This window comes from Dipteris shenzhenensis, chromosome 16, assembly GCF_047967505.1.
Source record: "Dipteris shenzhenensis isolate YYH24624 ecotype China chromosome 16, Dip_SZ_1.0, whole genome shotgun sequence".
NCBI lineage: Eukaryota > Viridiplantae > Streptophyta > Polypodiopsida > Gleicheniales > Dipteridaceae > Dipteris > Dipteris shenzhenensis.
In genome coordinates, this window is record NC_141611.1 from 32,504,152 (window position 1) to 32,530,175 (window position 26,024).

The following is a 26,024-nucleotide window of genomic DNA, read 5'->3' on the forward strand; positions in this document are numbered from 1 at the left end:
TACACCAAATCTACAGCAAATATCCTCATACACAAATTTACATACATATTTTGCATTGACAGCCCGTACTGCTCGTGCTTCAGCCCATCTCGTCAAATAATCCACAGCTGTCAGCATATAACAATTTCCCTTGGCTGTCATGGGTAGAGGACCGATGGCATCTATTCCCCATTTCTCGAAAATTTATAAGCAAGCATGATATTTCTGAGTTCTGGATATAAAATCCTCTTACTCATCTGCTAACACTGTAGGCATGACCTGCACCAATGTCTTATGTCTCTCTGGAGGGATGGCCACACATATCCTTCTGTAAGTATTTTCCTCAGCATGATTTTGAAAGCAAAATGTCCTCCACATACTCCCTCATGATTAGCTTGTAGGATGTGAAAAACTTCCTCATGCCAGGGAATTCTTCTGAGCACCAAATCAGCCCCTTTCATGTAAAGAACATCATCTATCAGACAATAATAAGTACAGCTTTTAATAAATGTGTATTTTCTTTGTTTCCGAACTTCTTCAGACACTTTACCAGTTAACAGGAAGCTTTCCCCACAAGCCAATGTCTCCCTTCCTTTGTATAAGGGCTCCTGCACTCCTATTGCATCAACATAAGCTGCTCTAATTTCCTGCGCAGCATCATGTGCATTTACATTCCTACCTCTTTCAATATGTTGCAGTGTCCAAGCATCCAATCGATTTGACAGTTTCTTCACTGTGCTTATCCATCTCTTCAAATGAACATGCTTAACCTTCCAAACACCTAAAATTTGCTTCACAACCAACAGAGCATCTCCCTTAATCATTAGTCTCTTTATACCCAGACTAATGCATACTTTCAAACCTTCGAAGAGGGCTGCATATTCAGCTTCATTATTACTGTTGGCTTCGAGCTGAATTCCCATTTTCCGAATCTCCTTTCCTCCAGGATCATAAATGACAATTTCTCCTGTACTTTTATTTAAACTTTTTTTGTAAGATCCATCAAAGTGTAAAACAAATGCATCCTCTAGTACTTTTTCTTCATTCATGTCACTGTTCTTCTCCACATCTTCAACTAAAATAGGTCCTTCCTTATAGGTGAGGAGATCAGCCAAGGAAGCTCTGGTAGAGTTCTCAACCAAGAAGGTAAAAGAGTACTCCTGTAACTCTACTATCCATTTAATCATGCTCCTGGAGATATTTGTACTATTCAACATATGAGGCAGTAGTGAACATGAGGTGAGAACCACAAAAGGCCTGGACAATAGATAAGACCGAAATCTCCTACAGGCATACAAGAGGCTAGCCAAGACCAATTCAGCCACTGAATACTTCCTTTCCACTTCACTCTTCACCCTGCTGGCATAACAGACTGGCCTCATATATCTGGAACCCTCTCCCTATTGCAAAAGAATAGCACCAATAGCATCTGGTCCCACAGACGGATTCACATAAAAAATCCTGGAATAATCTGGTGGCTTTACACTTGAAATATGAGTCAAGGATTCCTTAACTGCCTCAAACACCCCTTCACTCTCTGTCGTCCATTTCAGAGGCTCAGATTTTACCACCTGCTGAAGAGGATACAAAATCTGAGATAACATATGAATAAATCTCGACAGATACTTCACCTTCTAGAGAAAGGTATGCAACTGCTTGGTATTCTCAAGAGAGGACAGCATAACTAAAGCTTTTACTTTACCTGGATCTGGCTCAATCCCATTCTCAAATAGAATATGCCCAATATTTTAATGCTGGTCCGAGCTAACTGAGTCTTCTTAGGATTTAATTGACCACCATTATTATCAATCTCATAGAATACCTGATCCCAGCTTTCCACAGTGCTCCCTTCTTCCACTATACACACAGATGTCATCAATAAACACTTTACAAAATTTATCCAGCAAAGGTGAAAAAATCAGATCTGAATTCTCCTGATAGTGCGAGGGGTCGTTGGTAACTCCAAAAGGCATTTTCCTATAACAAAAACAGCCCCAAGGGGTAATGAAAGTAGTCTTGATTTGATCTTCCTGTTAGAATTATAGATATAATTCAGCAGTGACCAATGTCATATAATAAGCTAGTTAAGGGCACTTTTCCCTCTTTAAGAGGTTTTTCCCCCTAACCGCAGTTAGTTCACTAACTATGGTTAGTGACTACTAAGGTTTTGTCACTAGGACAAAACCTTATCTTTCATTCATTGTGTTGTACTCTCACACTCTTCTATTGCAACTAAGCTTTCAGCTTCCAAGCTTCCAGCTCTCACACTCTCTCTTGCTCTCTCTCACTCACTCTCTACTCACACTTCCTGGGCTATGGCTATCTGGAAGTACCCTGAATATCCGTCACACAAGCTGTACATTTCATGACCCGCCACTTTATCAAGAATATCATCCAGAAAAGGCAGAGGATAGTGGTTTCTCTTTGTCACTGCATTCAGAGGTTTGTAATCAACACAGACTCTCCATTTGTCTACACCTTTTAGCACTATGACCACGGGACTTATCCAATCAGAGTGAACTACAGGATAAATTATTCCTGCCTTGAGAAGCTTGTCTACCTCTTCCTTCAGCACATTCCTCTGTTCCGGGCTTAATCTCCTTATTTCTGAAAAATAGGTTTGGCACCTTCCTTCAGCTCACCTCAGAGGCTTCCCTTTAAATCCCCTGATCTCCTCATAAGAGGTGATAAACAAATTGGGGTATTTCTGCAGCATCTTCAAATATTCTTCTTTCTCCTCAACATTGAGATCAGGATTCAATGATTGTTCAATCAACACCTGGGTTGATTCTTGAGAACATTTGGGCTGCATCAAATCCTCGATAACCTCAAACCTATCCACCTCTTCCTCACTGAACCCTGCTGCCCCCACAAAATCTACCTGTGAATCATCATCTACCAAATTCACCAATGCTATTGTTCCTTCATCACTTTCTGAAGTCACCAAACTCTCATCCTCACTGCTGGTTTCACTTCTCTCTTCCTCTTCACTTATTGAATCTGCAACTTCAGCCCTGCTTACCATATCGAAATTCAATTTCTTCCCATTCGTATGTACAGAAAAGATTCCTTTCTGCCAATTCTGAATTGCACCTACCTTCCTCAACCACGGCCTTCCAAGAATCAAAGGATAGGCTCCCAACCCCGCAGGCATCACATGACAACCCACTCGACATGAAACACTGAATGCCTCAACCTCCAGACCAGGTACTATCCCTAAAGTCTTCACCTTGGAGTGGTTTGCCATTCTGATGTGATAACTAGAGGAGCGGGATATCTTCAATCCTAATCTTTCCACACAAGCCTAGGTAATCACACAAATCTGTGCACCTCCATCTATATAGGCCTCTCCAAAACCCTTTCCTTTATGCCAGGCTTCTACAGCAGGTAAAAGATCCGGCAACTCTGAGACAGACATAAGCTTAATTGTACCTTTATGAGAGTTCTTCTTTGCTGGATTTACAGCCCATCTCCATTCTTTTTTCAGCTTTGGGCATAGACCAATCATTTGAGCAAATGTAATGTCTGGTTTCCTCGCTGAAAGATCTTCCACCGAATCATAATCTCCCTACTCCTTCCCCATGGGATAATCTGCAGTTCTGTACTTCCTTATGGGCTTCCTGCTCTTCTTCTTTTGGTAGGTCATCATCTCCTCAGACTGCTTCCCCTTCTTTGCACTCGGACCAACCTCCTCTTCTCTATCTCTCTTCCCTAATGGCATAACATCTTTAACTTCCTCCAACTCCAACAAGCCAAATGTCACTGCCTTACCTTTCCCTTTCTCTCCTGTAGTGGCTTTACACATTCCATAGGTACTAGGCTGACCTGCATCTTTTACTTCTACACTATGATCATTCACCCTATTATTTAACCCTGTTGGCAATGGATAAACATCACCTCCAGCACGAGAAGGCTTATCACAGTGTGTGCTGTAATGTCCCCACTCTCCACAATTAAAGCACTGGACACAAGGTGCAAATGACCCTTGACCTCGTCCTACCTGCCACGGGCCTGAATTATTTGAAGAAGGCATTCTGCCTCTGCCATAACCACTCGATGATCTACCTCTTCCCCTACCGTTCATCCAGTTCAAACTCAAACTCTTCATAAGCTCTGACATTTCATGAATTTCTTCTTTTATATTCTCCTCCTTCTTGACTTCAGGCTTCTGTATTTCCGGCTTCACATGAGAGAATTTCAGGCACATGTTGAACCATTGGCATCTCTTGCATCATTTGTGACAATCTTATCTGCTTCCTCTCCTTCTCTTTTGCTACCCTGAGAGCATCCTCATAAGTGACCAGCTCTTTACATTCAATCTTTATCCTAATCTCTGGCTTCAGACCAGCAACAAACCTATCCTTTTTTATGACTATGGGAGGAACTTCAGGTAATAAGGCCACCTGCCATTTATTCCACAACACAGTGAACTTACCAACATACTCATCCACTAATTGAGTCAGCTGTTGCTGCAATAAACATAGCTCTCTCCCAATGCCATCACGATCTCTAACACACATAAACCTGTCCAAGAAAGCTATCCTCACCTCTGGATAAGTCGGGTTTTTGTGAGCACCCTGATCATCACGCATCCTTGTAGAGAAAGTCTGCAACCAAGTTCCCGCTTCTCCCAACAAACAAAAGGATAGAATCTGAAGAAGGACTTCTGGAGCATTCCTGTCTTTAATAAGAGATGTGAACTCCAAACACTCTAAAAAACTCTCTGGATCTTCATTGGGCAATCCGTGAAATCGAGGAAATTCATGAGCCATCTCTCCTCTTAACTAACTTATCTCAAACACACTTCCAACCAGAAATATCACCCAACCTCTTCTGGGAAGAAAACAAAAATAATCACTCTACTGAAGAAAACTTACCCTGCATCTGACTGGCATTCTTCTTCCTAAGACCAATCACTTTCAAAGCCTTTTGAACCTTAGCACGGAGACGTATCACCCGAAGTTCAACATCAAGGCATCTATCTCTCCTGTGTCCACATTCCCCACATAACTCACAATGAATCACTCTCATGCGAGGCTTTGTCTTCATAGTTTCAATCCCTAACCACACCAAAATTCAAGCAACATTTCCCAGCCAATTCTTCTGGGCCGTTTTGTCTTGAGTACCCAATCTCAATTCAAAACTCCTCCTGTCCCCAGCAGGATCGCCAAAAAGATAATAAGGAAAAAAAGGAAAGACAACCAGGAATTATGTACTTCACCACGTCAGATAGCTGAGACTTCATAGGGATCAGCTGCAATCTGGGCTCGTACATGATGAGCTTATGAACCAGATTCTAGAGTATGTGTCTTTGTAATAGGCACCGAGACAAACCCCCATAAAAACTGACTGAACATAGATCACACAGACTCAGAGAGAACCAAAAGACTACACAGTCCGAAACAGATAAACTTAAAACTGAACTTCCCCCCAAAACTCAGAGAACAGTTACCCTCAAAATACTATGAACCCACAGCCCACACTCCTAAGCTTCCATCAAGGACAACAGCACGTAACTCTCCCCAAAGCTGCAGTCAACGACCCAAGAGTGAAAGGGACTGGCAAATCAGGTCGCATCAACCATCTCTGCATTACAAATCCACTTCCAGCATATGTATTCTTCTCCTGCCCACAGAGTACTCCACGCTCATACTTCACATCACCAATAGTCCTTCAGATGATTTAAACCAGCCCATACATTCCTCATATCAGCTCACGTGCAAACGACGATGGTCCTGCCGGTAAGGTAGCCTTGCTCAGCCAACTACGAACAGATCGCTATCTCTGGAGATCTTCAGCGCCAAGGTCTCCTCAGCACCACCGGGCACTTCATAGCTTCACCTCGTCGTGAATCCTTCACACCATCAGCAGTACCTCTGACCAGCAGGCTCCTTCACGACTCTCCAACTTCCTTGTAGAGATCCCCTAGCCAGGTCCTGAAGCTCCCAGTCCGTGAGCTTCATGCCATCTCTCTCCACGCAGCCGCCCCCACCATCCCGAGCTCACGTCTTCCCTACGAGCTCACTGTTGCGCCCGCCTTCACCAAGCTCCTTTGAGAATTACCACACTATCGCGTACCCCCAGCCAAAGGCCTCTCCTTCTCTATCATCCAGAGCGTAGTAGTGACGACATTTCTCTCCTACACAAAAGAGTTCCCCCACGCCTGCAATCGAGTCACCTCCCCTACTCCTCCCAGAAGCCACCATCACGTTTTTTTCTTCCGATAACCACCACATTTCCCAGCTCCTAGCCGCCACCTCGCCTTTAAAAGCTTCTTCGTCATCCTCATGTAGCCACGTACATGCATGCTTCTTTGATATATGCCACGTCACCTTTGCCTTTTTTCACCACTCTCCCATTAAAAAAATGCAAATATCCCCCCAAGGCACATTAAATGCACATTTTGAACGTTTAGTCACACAATTCCCACACACATTAGCATGCACATTAAAGCTTGCACGCACCCCTATACACACACATGAAAAACCCCTTGACATGGACACCAGAACAAATCAAATTCCTGTAACATGCAAGTGCACATTGACTCAGGAAAATATATAAAAACCCTTCATGACTTAACTTTACATGACCCCAAAAACATTTCACTTGACCACACACTGGACACCCTTGCTCTGGAAGTCTGGTACAACCACATTGCATTTCATCATTTCCCATGAAGTCCCTACAAAACATACTTTATTATCTCAAAAAACTATACATCAGTCCATCTGCTTGTGAAAGACAAATCCACAAATGCCAACAACCCACACCTACCCTAGATGTGTACAGCTATGTGCCTACCCACAGCTATATACAATGCTCAGAAACTTGATACAGATTTTGTCCTATCAACGCTTACAAGGCCAACTCAAACTGGGCGTTTTGGAAGTACCACGGAGGTAGGAGAGCAGCCTTTTGTGTGTTAAGGGGTCCACATCTAGTCACCACTCAGTTGATAGAGGGAGGCAAACTGAACATAGCTTTTTGTGTTGTGTCCACATTGGACGGAAATATACATTGCTAGTTCTTGGGTAATCTTACTTGTGAAATACAGCAAAGCTACTCTCATTTACTCTCCCTCTCTCAACAAAGACACTAGGGCCCAAGACAACAGTCGGGCTGGACCCCCCCGAAGGATTTTATTCATCAGAGAGAAATCACCTACATAGTTCAACATGGAAGCTGTTCATGAGTTCAGCGTAGAAGCTGTCATGCCAAATTCAAACGTGAATAATTTCATTACATGAGCTCTCAGGCTCCCCTTCTTGGCAACAAGCCACTTGTCAATTTCTACTTTACTTTCCTAATTACATGCCACTAAGGGCAACTCTAGAGTCTTCAAAGCACTTGGTCGCGCAAACCGCCTCCGAGACTCTTGTTAGGCTCCCGTAGCGCTTAGGAAAATCACTCTTCCTAGTACCTGCAACAATTAATTAAAGCGCACCACCATGGCACCCATTAATTGTTAGCGCTTTGCATGCAAACAACACACTGTGGACTAATTCTAGTCACGGTGGGCATCCCCACTCAACACATGTGCACACATAACAATAAATTTTTTCTCTGGTTGACCGAAGTCAACGCTCTTGATCATAATTAAGGGGCTTTGACCAAGGGTCGAGGGGCCTTGATTATAGTCAAGTCTCTCCAACCAAAGTTGGCACAACTCTCCGACCGTAGTTAACCCTCTTGGCGCATGCCAAGTCTCGTTGATCGAAGTCAACACTCTCTGACCGTAGTCAGCTCTGTGGTTCTCTGGTTAACCATAGTTAGGTCTTCCTAACTGAAGTCAAGCTTACTTGACCAGAGTCAAGTATCTTTGACCGTAGTCAATTCTCTAACCATTAAAAGAACTCTTTGACCATAATTAATACATATGAAAACTCTTTAATTATGATCAAATAAATGGTCAACTGTACTTTGACTTAGGATATTTACATGATGGTGACATCCCCTCGGCTTCTATTCAATCGACCTCAACTGAAAAGCTTCCTTGTAAACATCCAAAAGCTATGGATGATCGGACAACATGTCTTCATCCATCCACTTGGCATCTAATGCCGTATAATTCTTGAATTTTACAAGATATCTGTAAAACTCCTTGCCTTGAGAGCCTTTGCGTACAGTATGGTACACAATTTGCTCTGGCTGAAGGACCTCCTCCAGCTCATCCACTTCTAGTGGATCCTCTGATACGGGCTCTATAGGTTCCGGCCCCTCGAATTTCTTCAGAAGACTCACATGGAATGCATTGTGAATCTTCCAATGCTCTGGCAATACCAACTTGTATGCAACCTCATTTATTCTTTCTGTAACCCTGAAAGGGCCATAGTACCTGGGAGATAACTTTGCATACACTTTCTGTTTGCCTTCAAACTTACGGAGCCTAGCTTTCTCGAACTTTAAAAGTACCCAATCCCCTTCCTTGAGATCTAGTTGTCTCCTATGCTTATCTGCAGCTCTTTTATGCTTCTCTTGAGACCTTTCAATTGCTGTCCCGGACTTGGCTGTAAGCTGTCTGGAGGTCTCTCACAAACTGATCAGCTGCAAATATTTCATCCTTGGTTCTGGCAAATCAAAAATGAAGTCCATTGTAATACTTTCCCACAATGCCTGAGGCACGGGAAGAGGCATAAGTAGGCCAGGTGCCTTCCGTCTATCATATTTCACTTTCTGACACGTAAGGCATTGAGTAACAAACTGATGTATATCTTTCTGCATCCCTGGCCAAAAGAAATACCCCTCTAGTGCTAGGGTTGTTGCTGTAATTCCTCTACGTCCAGCATAGGGAGGTACATGGCATTCCTCCAAAATCTTTTTCCTCATCTTCTGGGTGATGCATAGGCAGTCATCTTTCATTAAATACTTATCTTTCAGGAAATAGTGACTGGTGGACTGCCCCTCTTGCATTTGCTGTAAAATCTCACCAAAATCTGCATCATTAGCATATTGCTCCCTCATATCTTCCAGGTCCTGATGATAAACAATAGTCACATTATTGACCTAGGGTCTTGGGGACAATGCCACTCTGTTCTGAATTCCTCAGGTATGGACAATCTGAAAATGATACATTGACAGCATATTTGCCCATTTCATATGCTTCTCGGAAAGTTTTGTCTGAGTTAGAAAATATCTAAGACTTTGGTGATCTGTTTTAACAGTAAAATCTGCACCCAAAAGATGGTGCTTCCATGTATTCACAGCATGAACTACAGCCAATAACTCTTTCTCATAGATTCCTAGATATCTCTCTACATCCTGGAGTCTCCTGCTCTCATAGGCTACTACATGACTATTCTAATGCAATGCAGCCCCAACACACTCTCCACAGGCATCGCAATCAACATCAAAAGGTTGATAAAGATCCGGGACTACAAGAATAGGCTCTGTAGTCAACTTCTCCTTGAGTGTATTGAATGCTTTCTTCTGAGGAATTCCCCATCTGAAAGCTGCATTTTTCTTAGTAAGATCGTGGAGTGGAGCGGGTATATCCGCAAAATGCCTAATAAATCTTCTGTAGTAAGAACACAGGCCTAGGAAACTTCGAACTTCATGGATAGTTTTCAGCTTTGGCCATTTGTGAATGGCACGGATCTTTGTCGGATCCATCCGTATCCCATCTTTGGATATTATATGCCCCAAGTAATGGATTTCTTCCAGAAAGAATTCACTTTTCTTACTGTTTGCATAGAGCTGATGATTTCTCAACTCTTGAAACACTATAGCAAGATGTTCCTGCTCTTCTTCAGACTTAGAAAAGACAATTATGTCATCGAAGAAGGTACCAGTGAACTGTCTGTAGGGTCGGAAGATACGATCTATCATCCTATTGAAAGTAGCTGGGACATTTGTCAATCCAAAAGGCATCGCCAAATATTCATACAACCTAAAAGTAGTGCAGAACGCTGTCTTGTGCATCCTGAGGCTGTATCCTCACTTGATGATAGCCACTCTTTAAGTCTATCTTACTGAAAACTGAAGAATCGACGCACATACGGAATGAGCCATCTTTCTTCTATACTAGCAGTACAGGGGAACAAAAAGGAGAAGAACTCGGCTGAATCAACCCCTTGACAACAAGTCCTGCACTTGAGTCATAATCTCTTATCGCTGAGTTGTACTAACTCTGTATGGGGGCCTATTGGGTGGCTCGCTGCTAGGAATGAGTTCTATGCCATGATCCTCAGGTCTCTCAGGAGGTAGCTCCCCTGGCAAAGTGTCAGAAAAGCAATCTTTAAAATTTTCAAGGAATTGAAATTTATTCTAATGTGCCTCACTTATTTCAGCATGCATTTCCACATCTCTCTCTTTTACAAAAATCATGTAAGCTGAAACTGCAGACTTTATTTCTTTTCCAACACAACTATTTGATACAATGGGAATAGTTTTCCCTCTATTCCTTGCAACCACACAATGTACTTTGCCCCTATGTACAAACTCCAGCACTCTTTCAGGAAGAGTCAACTTCACTGCCTTGCGATGGAACCAAGGCATACCCAAGACTACATCATGATGTTTCAGTGGAGGAATGAAGAAGTCTTCCTGATCCACATAACTCTGTACATGAAGACGGAGCTTCCCTATCAAGGGAGTGACTGGCACAGGGTTTCCACAGAACATCTGATCAGCATCCAAAGCCCTGCCCAACTCCTCCGTCTTTATTCCCAGTCTCAGGGCTAGGTCCTCTGATATGAAATTATCAATAGCCCCTGGATCAAATAAAATCAACATTTGCTGGTCTCTAACTTTGCCCCATGATAGCAGCAATTCTCGTTCTTATGGGTTTGAAACATGACCCAGTATGTCAGGAATTCCTCCTGCCATTGGCTTTTGCGGTCCTCGTGACTTCTCTGCCTCTTTTCCCTTCGAAGTTGAAGGCTTTTCTGGGCACTAGGCAGCCACATGCCCCTCTTTCCCACACTTAAAGCATTTCCCATCTCTAAGGAATTCAGCTATTTGTTCAGGAGTGAATGGGGATTTGCCTTTATATGTCTTTGAAAACTGAGTACCCCTCGGCTTCTGAGGCTGAAACCCTTTCTTTTCAACCTTGGGATACTCTTTCTTTTCTGATTTTGAAAAATCAGTTTTCTTTCTTTCAGCACGTCTTGCATGCAAGGATAGTACTGTGGATGGATCTTGTAACGGCACAAGACTAGCTATTGAAGCTGAATGCATAAGGTCTTGAATGTTCTTTGCCCCCAAAGCATTCACTACTGCCTGGATTCTTGGACTGAGACCTGCTCTATACTTTCTCATTTGGGTTCCTTGAATTGACTATTCCATTTCTTATGTCATATAGAGTAGTAAACTTCTGAGTCAGAGGGAATTAGGCATAAACTATTGGTAGAAGGCTTTCTTGAGTCCTTCCACCTCTTTGGGGCTGACCCATCTGTGGTCTGTGCACTCCACCATGCACTAGCTGTAGCTGTCAAGTGCAAACTAACCATTCTTAACTTGGAGGATTCTAAAAACTTTTCTGTACCAAATGCAGCATCAAACTGCCTGATGAACTGCAATGCTTTGTCTGTATGACCATATTGTCCATTATAGGTCATAAACTTGACAGATTTGCCTCCCTCTTTAAATTCTTTGGTCTCTCTGGAAGACTTACTTTTCCTAGACTTCTTGTGTTTCCTTCTTTTCCTAGATGGTTTATCTGATAAAGAAGAAGATATGGAAGTCGAGCTCGAGGTAGACGGTGAAGGACTGGGAGATCGGTGATGATGTCTCGATCTCTTCCTGCTATGAGACCGTCCCTTATGAGATCTCTCTCTTTCTGGCTGTACACGAGAGTGTGCCTCTAGCATTGGCACATCATATGCTGCATTAGGCATAGCTTCTGCTTGGAACAAATGCTGAGCTCTTGGATCCCTTCTGAGATTTTCCATCTCTTGCATACGAGTGCGTACCATCTGCTCAAATTCTTGCTGAGTTTGTTGCACACTTCTCTGTCTTGGATGTGCATCCCTATCTTGTGAATCCCTCTGGATAGGTGATTGAGCCATTTTCCTTCAACTTGTCTAAAATCTGCAAGTTTCTCACACACACTGTGTATGCAACTGATGCACACTGCCTTTGCTTTTCAAGAGAAAAATTACCTCAACAAGAGGTGTCTTGCATTCACAATCTATGCCAGTACCAGGCTGTCAACTCAAGACATAAACTTAAAGCTGTATGCCCCTTTTCTGGCTACGGCAAATGACTTCAAAAAGTATCTGTTTTTCCCTCTTTTCACTGCTCAAAGGCATGCATACTCTTTTTCTGCAAATCTCTGATTTTTTTCTCTGTTTTCTGCTTTTTCTGACAGTAAATACTTTCTCAGATAGGTAAAAACTGCTAGTAGAAACAGTCTCTGCAACTTCTTTTCTTTTTTTGACAGTAACTGGATGGGTAACCAGCTGGTTACTCTAACCAGATCAATCCTGTTCTGGTCTGGTTAGATTGATAGACTAGTTGGTCTGTAACTAGGCCACCGACTGAATTGAACTAGGCATAGTCTGGTTACAATGACCAGACTAGTCTAGTTGAGTCAAGCTAACTAGACCTCTAACCAGTTCACTAACCAAGGTTAGGTTAGATGAACTCATGGTCTGCCACATCAGCAAATGTGTCCACCTCAACTGTCTGCCATGTCAGCATGTGCTCCCACTGCCACGTCAGCATCCACACGTGTCTGCCACGTCAGTTGGACCTGTCAAGACCTCTGCCACGTGGGCGCCACATCAGCTCACACGTGTGGCCGCCACGTCACCTGTGTGCCACGTGTGAGCACCACGTCAGCTCTGTGCATACCTGCCACGTCACCTACCTGCTGCTCACCTCCCTGAACCTTCACAACGTCGAGCGTGCGCCATGTCAAGGCCACGTATAAGCGCCATGTGTCAGCGTATCTGTCACCCGCGCCTTTGTGAAGATTTCAACCTTAGAAAGAAATTAGATGACAGACGAAATTGTCTGCTCACACGGCGGAATCCCTTCGCGTTTGAATTCCAGCTGAGTCTTCGTATCTAACATACAGATCTGCGTAAGAGTACCATAGCATCGCCAATCCAACCCTTGGTATTACGCTTCCGTCCGACGGCCTTACGCTACCAATGAAATCTATCTCTGTCAGCCCGACCGTTTCTAACAGTTCTTAGCAACGAAACCGCCTCAAGAACGTCTATACATTTCTTGTGTTGCCTCACCGACTGTACTTGCCTTCGCACTTCAAGCAAGCACCAACGTGAAAGCTTCAACGCACAAGAAGGCGCCTATTAGCAAGGAAATCACCGACTATGTCCTCCGTGGAATTGCTCTTCTACGCAAATGTCCCATGAAGCTTTTCATTTCTTTCAGCAACGAAGGACGAAAGCACCCATTCAGCACAAGCGCCTCTCAAACATAGCTTTGAGCGTCAATTTGGCGATGCAAACCTCCACCCGTGCACGCCCGTCTGCGACCTTTTGCATTAGACATTTGGTCGCTCATCCATTAGCATCTCGTCGATGACAACATTCCCTCTAAGCCTATTCCCCGTCAGGCATTCTTTCGTTGTTGCGTTAGAGATCCCAAGCCTACCAATCAATTCCTCTCCTTGGCTAGAATCGTCACAGCCTTAAAAGACTATGAGCCTAGGCTCTGATACCAATGTAATCTTACTCGTGAAATACAGCAAAGCTACTCTCATTTCAAAGCTACTCTCATTTACTCTCCCTCTCTCAACAGAGACACTAGGGCCCAGGACAACAGTCGGGCTGCACCCCCCCAAAGGATTTTATTCATCAGAGAGAAATCAAGTACATAGTTCAGCGTGGAAGCTGTTCATGAGTTCAGCGTAGAAGCTATCATGCCAAATTCAAATGTGAATAATTTCATTACATGAGCTCTCAGGCTCCCCTTCTTGGCAACAAGCCACTTGTCAATTTCTACTTTACTTTCCTAATTACATGCCACTAAGGGCAACTCTGGAGTCTTCAAAGCACTTGGTCACGCGAACTGCCTCCTAGACTCTTGTTAGGCTCCCGTAGCGCTTAGGAAAATCACTCTTCCTAGTACCTGCAACAATTAATTAAAGCGCACCACCATGGCACCCATTAATTGTTAGCGCTTTGCATGCAAACAACACACTATGGACTAATTCTAGTCACAGTGGGCATCCCCACTCAACACATGTGCACACATAACAAATATAACAAATATATTTATTCTCTGGTTGACCGAAGTCAACGCTCTTGATCATAATTAAGGAGCTTTGACCAAGGGTTGAGGCGCCTTAAATATAGTCAAGTCTCTCCAACCGAAGTTGGCACAGCTTGGTTAACGGTAGTTAACCCTCTTGGCACATGCCAAGTCTTGTTGACCGAAGTCAACACTTTCTGACCGTAGTCAGCTCTGTGGTTCTCTGGTTAACCGTAGTTAACCCTCTTGGTAATAAACCAAGTCTTCCTGACCGAAGTCAAGCTTACTTGACTAGAGTCAAGTATCTTTGACCGTAGTCAATTCTCTAACCATTAAAAGAACTCTTTGACCATAATTAATACATATGAAAACTCTTTAATTATGATCAAATAAATGGTCAACTGTACTTTGACTTAGGATATTTACATGATGGTGACATCTTGTGTGCATTTACTTCCTGCACATCGATGCACAGTACTCATTAATGTAAGAAGTTTTGGATTTGAATATTCCACTGTGTGAATTCGTGGGCTCCATTACCATAACTATGGGGTTAGCCTCTACTGTGCATATTCTTTGTTGTATTCTCTAACAATAGACAGATTCCCTGGATCTACTTCTATTTGTAAACCTTATTATAGACTTAGTCAAACCAAGGAACGTGAGGTAAGAAGAGAGGTAGCTGGGGTCAAATTCAACGAAGTAGCTCACCTCGGTCTTCACCAGTTTTACTGGTGAACAAAAATGATGATACTATGTGCTTATGCATAAATTATGAGCTTTAAATAAAATCACAACAAAAAATAAATATCCTATGTTGCACATTGAGGAGCTCTTTGATCGACTGTAAGAGACTAAATATTTTACCACAATTCAATTAAGATCTAGATATCACGTACAATTTAGAGAAAAAGATGTATCCAAAATATCTTTTCGTACTATATATGGACATTATCAATTGAAAGTAATGCCATTTGGTGCAACTAATGCTCCAACAATGTTTTCGCAGGTATTAATAGTGTCTTACGGTCATATCTAGAAATATCTATTGTATTATTCCTCATTATCTATAGAAAAACAAGAAAGAAGGATATGGAACATTTGAGAAAAAAGTGTTCTAATGGCTTAGCGATAACTCTCTTTTTGCTAAGGAATCAAAAATGTCAATTCTTTGTAAAAGTACAGTACTTTGGACATCTTATATCTCGAGAAAGGATTAGTATGGTTCCTTAGAAGGTAAGAGCCACATTAGAATGGCCATACCAGATAAACGTAGAGGGATTACAAACTTAGAGGAATTACAAATAATGTTAGGTGTATCTATATTTATAAAGACTCATTCAAGAATATATGAACATAGTTGTTCCAATGGCAGATAGCTTAAGGGAACTTAATCTGGGATGAACCTCAAAGAAAGAGTTTGCAGAACCAAAAATAGCTATATGTGCAGCTCCTATCTTAAAGGTAGTTGACCCCAACGATTGAAACGGATGCTAGGGATTTTATTGTTGGGGTAGTACTTCTACAAGAGATCTACTAGGAGCTTTTGAAAGTAAGATGTTCAGGCGCGCTTAAAGAAATTACTCAACATATGAGAAGGAATTGTATGCTATAGTCTATGTGCTCTTTATTTTGAAATATGGCAATTATTGAGAGAGATCTAGTAGGTCTAGAAGCTTTCATTGAGGAGTCACATGGTAATGGTGACACCATGGTAAGTAGTAGGAAAGCAATTATTTTGAAATATGAAAAGCAATTATTTTGAAATATGGAAAGCAATTATTGAGAGAGGTCTAATAGGTCTAGGAGCTTTCATTGAGGAGTTACATGGTAATGGTGACACACCACAATTTTGTGATATTGAAAATGGTTTCAAAGATAGACTGTGTGCGCCACATAATGACATAAGGTGTCAAATTCTTTTGAAGAGTCATGATAGTCCTTGTGCTAGACACCTAGGAATTCAAAAGACGTATACACTTCTAAAATGGCCGTTTTTTGGGCATGGAATAAATAAGGACATCCAAGATTATGTATTGAAGTGCCAAAAATGCATTCAATAAAGCTAAACATCTTAAGGTAGGCAGTCTATTGCATCCTTTGAAGGTCCCATTCCGCAAATGGGTAAGCATGTCCATGGCTTTTATTGTTGAATTACCTAATACACAGAGGGAGCATGCCTCTATGTGAATTATTATGGATTGCAATTGACTACGATGGTCAATTTATTCGACCAAAGAATAGGTTAGGACTCTTGAATTGAGTCCTGCAGTCAGCCACCCCCCTTTGCTCCACCAGATGCTCCTCTTGAGGCAAGCTGCCTGCTCCACAAATTGCACAACAAATGGATATGGAATGAGCCCAATAGGCCTCCTTTTATAAACCCCCAAGGGGCCCCAAAAAACAGCCGACCCAGCCAGTCTATAAACCACTGAGTCAGCTGTCTTTTGCAGACCTGCTAGCTTGCCAATGGCCCAGGCCCATCCGGCCTAGATCTTGGGTGATTCCATCCTTTTTCTAGGCCAGAAGTCCAAGCAAAACAGCCACCTGCCTGCTCCTACTGTTCCGCCTACTTCCTCCACATGCCATAGCTTTGCTCCATGGATCGATACTGATCCGTACAGATGTGCCACCTGGAAGTACATCCCCACAGCCTTACCAGCTCCCGTCGCACCTGCTAAAGGTCCTTCCAGGCCCACACAAGTGCTCCAGCAGCTGCAACAGGTCCACATGTCATCTGTGACTTTATGATGCGCATGGTTGCAGGGTGTTCCAGCTCAGCTTTGACCTCCAGATCAGCTCCAATGGACTCTGTTGTCTGTGCAACTCTTGATATTGATGGCAACCTTCAGTACAATCCAGTACCCTCTTGGATGCTGCCCACATGGCAGCGCCTATGTGCTGTCCCAAAGCTGCCTCTTGTCTATCCTCCTCCTCCCCACTCAAAGCCTACCTCTTGTCTTTCCACCTCCTCCCCATGTGGCAGCCTTGCTTTCTTAATTAGATCCGCCCATGTGGCAGTCTCTTCTCCTGCCCACATGACTACCCTGATCCACCTCACCCATGCTCTCCTCGTAACAAACGGGAAGGTGACCATCTATACTCCAACATATGTTTTAATATCTACTACTCTCTCTCCTCAAAAGAGAAACCATTCAGGTAAATCAAATGAAACAAATCTTTAAATTCAACTATTGAATCATTAAAAGAAACTTTATGCTTTTCAACAACATCAAATAAAGTTCATTTTCAAGTGAAAAAATAAATTAAATCAACAACAATAAAATCTCAAATATATATCTCGCGCTCTTAATGATGCAAGAGTCATTTATTGTTCCATCAAGCAAATAACTATAGAATTACACACTTCGTATCCCCCCTAAATCTAGAAATCCTGCCATGCTTTTCAAGTAAAATGGAATACTTTAAATAATGTTGTTGCAAGCTTTGCCCAAGACAATAAACCATTCTCGACCTAGAACATCAGCTGTTTTGCCAAGATGAATAATTAGAAATACCAAGGCATCTTTGTAGCCTTGAATGTCCATTTGTACACCATGTATCATGGGGTCCCAAACTCTCCTATCACTTCTCTTTGCAAGAGAGACTACATATTTGTGGGCACTAGGACTCCCAAGAAGCTTCAATTTCTTCACTAACAAGTAGTTGAAGTGTAGTGCGGTCATCAACCAATATCCTTACTTTTTCCCCCTTAATATTTCGATGCATACTTTCTATACCTTTCAGCAGGAATAATCAGATTGTGACATGGAGATGGAGGAAAGCCCCAAAGCCAACCAGATGTACATTCAGCTAGCGGGATCTTCTCAGAGGTCAATACCTGTTTTTTGTGTACATGATAATATCCTATCTAAGCCCACAACAACGGGATATACAGCTTTTAGCGATACGGAGTTAATTAAGATGAAAGGGCAAGTGGACAATCATGACATCAATGTGTTGTTTGACTCCGCTTCAACACACAATATAATTAACTCCAAGCTCGTAAAGAGGTTGAAAATAAAGACTAGTCCATCTGACTATGCATATACGGTCAGGATGGCAGATGGAAGTTCGACTAAAGTATGGGACCAACGGCTTACCCAGTTGGAACTTCGGATTCAAGACTATTCGGAGAAGCTGGATATGAGCCGAGGATGTGCATAAAACAACGTTTAGAAGCAAGTTGTAATGCCGTTGGGACTTACCAATGCTCCAACCACATTCGTCATGCTTTATGAACAATTTACTACGCCCGTATATCGGAAAGGTTGTTTACATTTTATTGATGATATCCTTGTTTTCAGCAAAAGTATTGCTGAGCATCATGAACACTTAAGATAGTGTTCGGTCCTTTGAGGAAAGCCAATCTATATGTAAATAAAAAGAAAATTGTGTTGTGCATGGTAAGACTTGAATATTTGGGATTCATTATTACTCCTAATGGGGTGAAAATGGATCCAAAGAAAGTGGTTGTGATACTAATTTGGCCTATTACTCAAAGTTTGACCGCTTTGCGATCATTCTTGGGATTTGTCCAATTTTTTCGAAGACATATTAAAGGATATTCTGAGATAGTATCGCCTTTGACTAACTTGATCTCAGATAAAGTACCTTTTGTATGGGAAAAAAATCAACAAGAAAGTTTTAATGCCATAACACAAGCTGTGGTCTCAGAGCCAATTTAAAAATTGTTGACCCACAGAAACCGTTTTTCATCGAAACTGATACAAGTAGAATTGCGGTATGAACAGTTCTCCTCCAAGAGAAAAGACTAGTAGCCTTTGAAAGCAAGAAGCTTTCTCCCTCTCAATGAAATTGGTCAACTCACGAATTAGAGTTGTATGCTGTTATCTATGCTTTGAAAACATATAGGCATTATTTATATGGTTCAGAGTTCTATGTAGATATAGATCATGATACATTGGAATATTTTGTAAACAACTTGACTTTGTCATGACAAGAGGAATGATTATTTAATTACTTAATAGTCATTAGAACCTTATTATTGTTAGGTGCCAATTTGATGGTGCAGTTATATGTTTGTGTTTATGATCGATCAAGCGGTGTAAATAGTACCGCTAAACTATGTAACATTGGCCACTGATTCGTGATAAAGATGTGCACACACGTGTTTAGGTCCTAGAGGCAATAGGATAGGGAAGGGTGCATTAGAGTGCATTAAGTGGTAGCTGCAAGAGTCATAGGCTAAGGGTAGGTCTAAATGAGAAGATGGAACTTGAGTGATCTCAAGGGGCATTAATGAAGGGGTACTTCCCTTCATTGTGATCATTCGTAGCATTCTCTCTACCACATTGCATTCATCTGCCTTCTCTCTCCCACCTTGCATGTAGGTCGAAAGAGAAACAAGTACTCTCACAAGGACACTCTTCCCCATTGGAGAGCCAATCGGCATTCAAATTCTGCATGCATTGCACACATTCACATTCTCGAGAAGGCTGGTTTTTCACTGACTTGAGAGGCCACCAAGCTAAGTGGGCAGAACTCATGCAGGAGTTTAACAAGACGATTCCATACCAAAGAGGGAAGGAAATTAAAGCTGTTGATCCGTCGTCACACATTAAGCATAATATGAGTTTCACAGTATTCGAGAGTGCTCTAACGAACGAGATTAGAGAAACTCAGAAAGTGGACGAGTCTGTCAAGAGCCTTTGGCTCAAGGCTTATGTGATTAAACCCGAGGAAAAGGATGACCTGGCATCCAAAAAAGGCCAAACCTATGCAAGATATACCATAGCGAATGGTATGCTGAAAGGAAATGGCAAGGTAGTAGCATCTAATCAGAATGATCTCAAGCAGAGGGTCATTCAACAGTGCCATAGCCCGTGTATTGGACATCCAGGTGTCGAGAAGACATATAATCTCGTGACGCCAGATTTCTTTTGGCAAAAAATGAAAAATCGTATTCATGAATATGTGACACGTCGTTTTTCGTGTCAAGTGAGTAAGGCAGAGCGAGGGAAGTCACCTGGCCTTTTACAGCCCTTGGAAATACCATTAGGTAGATGAGAGAAAATTTCCATGGACTTTATAGTTGGTCTACCTATGACACAAGGTCGATAAGATTCTATCTTCATGGTGGCTGATCGTCTTACCAAGATGGCTCACTTCATTCTAACTAGGGAGTCTGTTAGTGCCCCGCAAGTGGCAAATTTGTTTATTAAACATATATTTCGTCTGTATGAACTACCCAGATCCATAGTGTCAGACATTGATGTTAGATTTACCAATCATTTTTGGACTGCAGTGTTTGAGGCCCTAAGGACTCAGTTAGGAATGTGTAGTGGGATCATTTGGAACGGATGGTCAGACGAAAATAGTCAACCAGACTTTTATGTATATGCTTAGAGCATATTATTCATTGAGGCAACATACATGGGACAAGTGTTGCCACTATTGGACGTTGCCTACAATGATAGAAGACACTCATCTACATGAATGAGTCCATTCATAGTTGGTTCCGTACGCGTATGGTTAGCTGAACCATACACGTATGAAATAATCATTCCGTACGCGTATGGTACGGCCAATCATATTTGCTTTTTTTGGGGGGAGGGAAACAGGGCTCCCAGACCTTTATGAAAACATTTTTTAATCAATTTTTTCACTTTAAAATTAATACAAGTTTGAAGCTTGAAGTTTGAAGTTGAAATTTTTGTAGCTCTCTATCAATTAAATGTGTACAATGTATATTTTCCTTTTTTTTTTTTTTTGAAAATTAGTCACATATGATTCAGCCCCAGGGGTTGATTCATACTTCCGTACCCGTATGCCGTATGCATATGGTAACGTATGAAAAAAACTATGAGTCCATTTGAGCTGAACTATGGTCATTGACCAGCAAATCCAACTACAGTTGGAAAAGGTGCCTAGTGCCATGAACTATGTTGTTCAGACGCGGGAGATGCTAGCACTTGCAAATCCGCCAAGCTTTGGATAGAGCTCAAACCTATGCGAATGATTATAGATCTTTTAGAGAATTCAAGGAAGGAGAAAAAGTTTTTCTTAGAGTTCTTTCACACTCCAAGTCTTTGATTACAAGACAGTGTGCTATATTATCACACTGATATTGTGGGCCAAGGTTAATTCTTACAAGAATAGGCAAGGTAGCCTATAAATTAGAATTACCACAGGGTTGTAAGGTGCACCTAGTGTTTCATGTTTCTCGTTAAAGAAGTTTTTGTACCCAAGTGACTCACTAATCGAGGGTGTTGTTTTGTTTCAGGAGATCAGAGGATAATGCAAGACGCAAACCAACAAAAATGATGGATCGAGAAACAATGCAAGTATGCAATCATGCACGGTGTTGGTTGCATGGCATGATTTACCTCTATCTGAGGCTACCTCGGAATCCATATACCAAATGCGAAGAGCATTCCCAGATTTTATCATCGAGGACGTTGATGCCTAAAGAATGAAGGAATGTTATGCTCAAGCCGAGATAACATGACCTCGAAAGGATCAATGGACATTTTCCTTTAGAGGACCAACTTTCGTATTATATTTCAATGTGCTTCAGTATGTGGTTAAAGGAATCAATGTCAAGGTCCTCGGTGAGGGAGAATCGGCACTAACTAGATGGTTCTAAAGGTCAGAGGTCTAGGTGCACCAAATGTGTAATTGCCAAGGGGCAAATGCAATTAAATTGTACTCCAAGAGAGGGGTAAATGGTGCATTAAAGAATGGTCCTAGAAATGTAACATGTGGTAAGTAGAACCATCTAGGGAACTGAGGGCTCTGGAAAAGCATGCAGGATGCAAAATGAACGTAATGTCTATTGAGCTTGCTTCTAAAGGTTGGCTGGGTGGATAGTGAGAGTGCAATCGCCCGTGATAGTTTGTGGTTTGTCGATCGGTTCGTTTCAGTAGTATTGTATTGTAGTGCTAGAGCATTGTATTGCTACAGCAGTATATAGTATTGTATTGCTACAGCAGTATATAGTAGGACAAAAGTCCCTAAATAGGGCTTGTTGGTTCTTTTCAACTTAAAGACCAATCAGAAATCCAATCAAATAATAAAATAATTACGCTTTTTAGTTACTAGGGGTTGTAACTTAGTACTCTTCTAGATGAATACCTGTTCTTCACTTTAAGTACTAAACATGATAAGTTATTGGTGGAAGGGTAAACCCCTTCAACAAAGATGGGTAGCTCAAAATTGGGACGTGCACAAGTTGTACACAATCGTTATTCTTCTTCTTGCCTTAAAATATAAATACAAGGAGAGAAGGAAGCACATGCATAAGACAGAAGGAGCTGAAGGTTTGCTCTAACATGAGAGTTCAAGTGGTTTAGAGAGTTTTCTTCTGATCCTCATCTGTATTTAACAGATCATGTGTGCATGCAGCATAGACCTAGGACGGGTGCCCCTCGATAGGGCCAAAAAATGTGGCTGAGTGGCTGTGTGAGTTTTATTTTGTTTGGTAATATGGGCGGAACCTCTTAATACAACCAGCATAGAGCGAATCCTAATTTGAAGACATTTTTACCCAATCGTTCTTATAGGTATAATAATCTTTAGTGAGAAGGCTAACTATCAAGGAAAGACATATCACGGACCTATCATTTTATGGTTATTTGAAAAAGCAAGGGCCTTCATCGAAGTCCAAATGAGGGACCAAGATATCAAATGCATCAAGCTGACTGAAAATTGAAAAGAATCAAATTGGTAACATTACCTCAAAAGGTAGATTTCGAAATTGCCATTTATCATTCCTTTCTGTTTTTCAACTTTTGCACAGAACATTTACTTCGGCTTCTGTGGAATGATACAACCCAACATCATGTGTAGAACCATTGAAATAAACATTGATCCCCTACACAAATATGGAAAGTTTGAGAAGTGTGGTCAGGTCCCCTTTGCCCCGTCCTACTTTCCTTGCTAAAGGTGAAATTTATCTGAGTCTCTCCAGGACACCACCAACCTCAAGTTGATGATCTTTGAGATCATAATTGCACATGTGGGCCTCTTTCGGACAGATTTCTAAGCCAGCTACTACAAATCCAATTCATTGACCCCCATTGAATATTTCCCACGTGGGCCTCTTGCAGACACATTCCTAAGCCAGATACTAGAAACCTAACTCACTGGTCCATTGTATCTCTCTTTGTAACATGAAGGTGGCAAACATAAAGTAATCCTATACTGCATTGAAACACTTGTTTAATAACACACAAAAGCAGCAAATTCGGATGAGATACATACGAATGAGAAAGGTATTCTGTCTCATTGAACATAAAGGCTAGTAAAAGGCCAAGTGGTAATGATAGTGAATTGTTTAGAAGAACCATAGAGTACTCGTTTAGGTCACCCGACTTGGTTGCCTGCTTTGCAATGTCCATCACTCTTCGCAAAGTCAACTGCAGACATAAAGTAGCAATGACAAAGAGAAGCTCACATTGTAAAAAACAGATACAAATTGTCCCACAAGATCTATACACAAAATCATAACAACCGTCTTTAGAGGTAAATGAGTCAAATCCCTTGATATCCAAAGCACGTCCTATGCCACAAGTGGAAAACCAAACCTTGCCAAAAATAGCACCAATTGTGAAGTGGATAATACTGTATGTGACTCAACAACTTGCACGTGCACGTGCACATGCCCACCCATGACTGGAACCATGCATGCAGGAAGTAGAGAACCTTACAGAGTATGCTGCTGTTAGTAGACAATTCAAACTTTGCCATGCATAGCCAGTGCTGTCAAATGACAGATCACTTAATCCTCCACATATAGCAGATACCACCTACACAACAATACATGTATGTTAACGAGAGCCTGCATCCACATACCTTATCTTCCCTGCACTACTACACAAAGTGAGAATTTTGTAATTTTGAGGATGACACAAGTTTTATTCCTCTTATATTGTCTCCTAATGAATCTGCTGATTTAAATTTTTTTAAGGTACCCTTCTTATTTCATAAAAAAATTGGAAGGAAAAGATTCTCCCTGCTCCTCTGACTTCCTGCTAGCAGCCTGCCACCCCTCCTCCTCCTGTCTCCCATTGCCCCTTCCTATTTGCCCTTCCCTGCCTCTACTCTCCATCTGCCCCATCTGGGCTTCCTGTGAAGCCTATTTGGGGCTATCGCCAACCCTTTCGGGGCTGCCCCAGTCTGCCGCTGTTCGTCGCCCATCTGTCCCCTTTCCACCCTTTCTATTGCCTGATGCCCAACCATCCCCTCCCTTCGCAGCCCCTTTGCAACCCACCTGGAGCCACCACCAGTTCATTTTAGGGGTCTGGCCTCAGTGCCCGCCATTTCACCTTGCCACCTTGCAAAGATCTTCTTTGACTCTTCGGGGGCCCTCGAAGGGACCCCAGTAGCACCTTGCCATTTCCCCCCCTAGTTGAGCTTGGAGGCTGTCTTAGACAGCCTTGATGGGGTGCAAATTCCATGGGTCTCCAAATTCTGAAGTGCGCACATACATGCGAATTCCTTGAAGTATGCAAATTCCTTGCATGTATGTGCGCACATACTTTAGCACCGAGCATGCATACTACAATTTGCAAATTCCTTGAAGTATGCATGTGCGCACGGCAGAAAGGCAGACAATTTTCACCGAATACACGACAATAAAAAGAAACCACAAACTGTGAAGAAAACACGGAACTAGAGCAGCAAAGAAGCTTCCAAAATATACTCAGCTTAGATCACCATGAAAGCGGCTGAACTGCTTCAAATGGTTATCCCTTAAGCGATATCCGGATCAAGGCAAAAGAAGCAGAAGCAAGTCGTTCCCGAGCAAGTTACAAGAAGAAGACTCTTGTGAAAGAAAAGAGATTACCTCGGTGATACATGAAAACCGTGGAAGACTCTAAGGGCTAAAGCAAGTTTAGATGTTGAGAGAAGGTCTCGGAGGAAGCAAAAAGCTCTCATAGTGAACTACACCTTGATGCCTCAAACCAAGTTGATTCATGAGCCAAAGACTGCTGAGGAGGCGAAGGACATCCTTGAGTGGCAGAAAGCAATGGAGGCATGGCTGAGAAGGACTGCACATGGGTCTTGGTACCAAGGCCAACCAAACGGAAGGTGGTTGGAACCAAGTGGATCTACAAAGCCAAGGACAAGTCAAACAGTACATTCGACAAGTACAAGGCGAGGTTGGTGGCCAAAGGTTACTCCCACACTGAAGGTATAGATTATGACGAGACCTTTGCACCAATGACCCGGATGGAGACAATTCCGACATTGATAGCACTAGCTGCCCATCACAATTGGCCCATCTACCAGATGAATGTGAAGTCTGCCTTCCTCAATGGAGACTAGGAGGAGGAAATCCAGGTGGAGGAGTCACAAGGATTTGAGACCAAGAGAACCATGGTGTGAAGACCAAAGGTGCTCTGGGGTGAAACAGGCTCCCCAAGCATGGTACCAACGCATTGACAATTACTTCTCACAAATTGGTCCTCCTCAAAGTTCATCGGATGCAAGCCTATATCTCCATTCATAGGCGGATAGGAGAATGATGGTGATACTCTACATCGATGATCTTATCTTGACGGGGGATCATAGCAACTAGACAAGGAAGTAAAGACTCTTGCACGAAGAGTTCAACCACGTTCATGGTGACCTAAACTGAGCATATTTTGGAAGCTCCTTTGCTGCTCTAGTTTTGTTATTTACAATTTGTGGTTTCAGTTTACCATTGTGTATTGGGGGAGAGTTTCCCGCAATTCCGCCATGCACATGTGCATACTTCAGCATCTGAAATTCTAACAGACCCATGGATTTTGCAATTAGGGGGGTTGTGGCGCATGACTAGGCGGGAACAAGTCCTACCTCCCCTACCCTCCTGCTGATTGTTTAGAGGGATTTAGGGGTGGCTTGCAAAACTTGTGCAAGCCTTGGCCAAGTGGCCC

General features: G+C 42.3%; 1 protein-coding gene across 3 annotated transcripts in view; it reads right to left on the minus strand.

The window, feature by feature from the left end:
- Positions 1 to 26,024, minus strand: part of LOC147892854 (GDP-mannose transporter GONST1-like) — an 83,569-nt gene that overhangs the window by 37,303 nt on the left and 20,242 nt on the right. For all 3 annotated transcript variants that reach the window (XM_087386903.1, XM_087386904.1, XM_087386902.1), the window contains exons 5-6: positions 23,811 to 23,909; positions 23,365 to 23,519 (exon numbers count right to left, since the gene is read on the minus strand). In XM_087386903.1, coding sequence (XP_087243029.1) covers positions 23,365 to 23,519; positions 23,811 to 23,909 — 254 coding nt within the window. The remainder of the gene's footprint in view (positions 1 to 23,364; positions 23,520 to 23,810; positions 23,910 to 26,024) is intronic.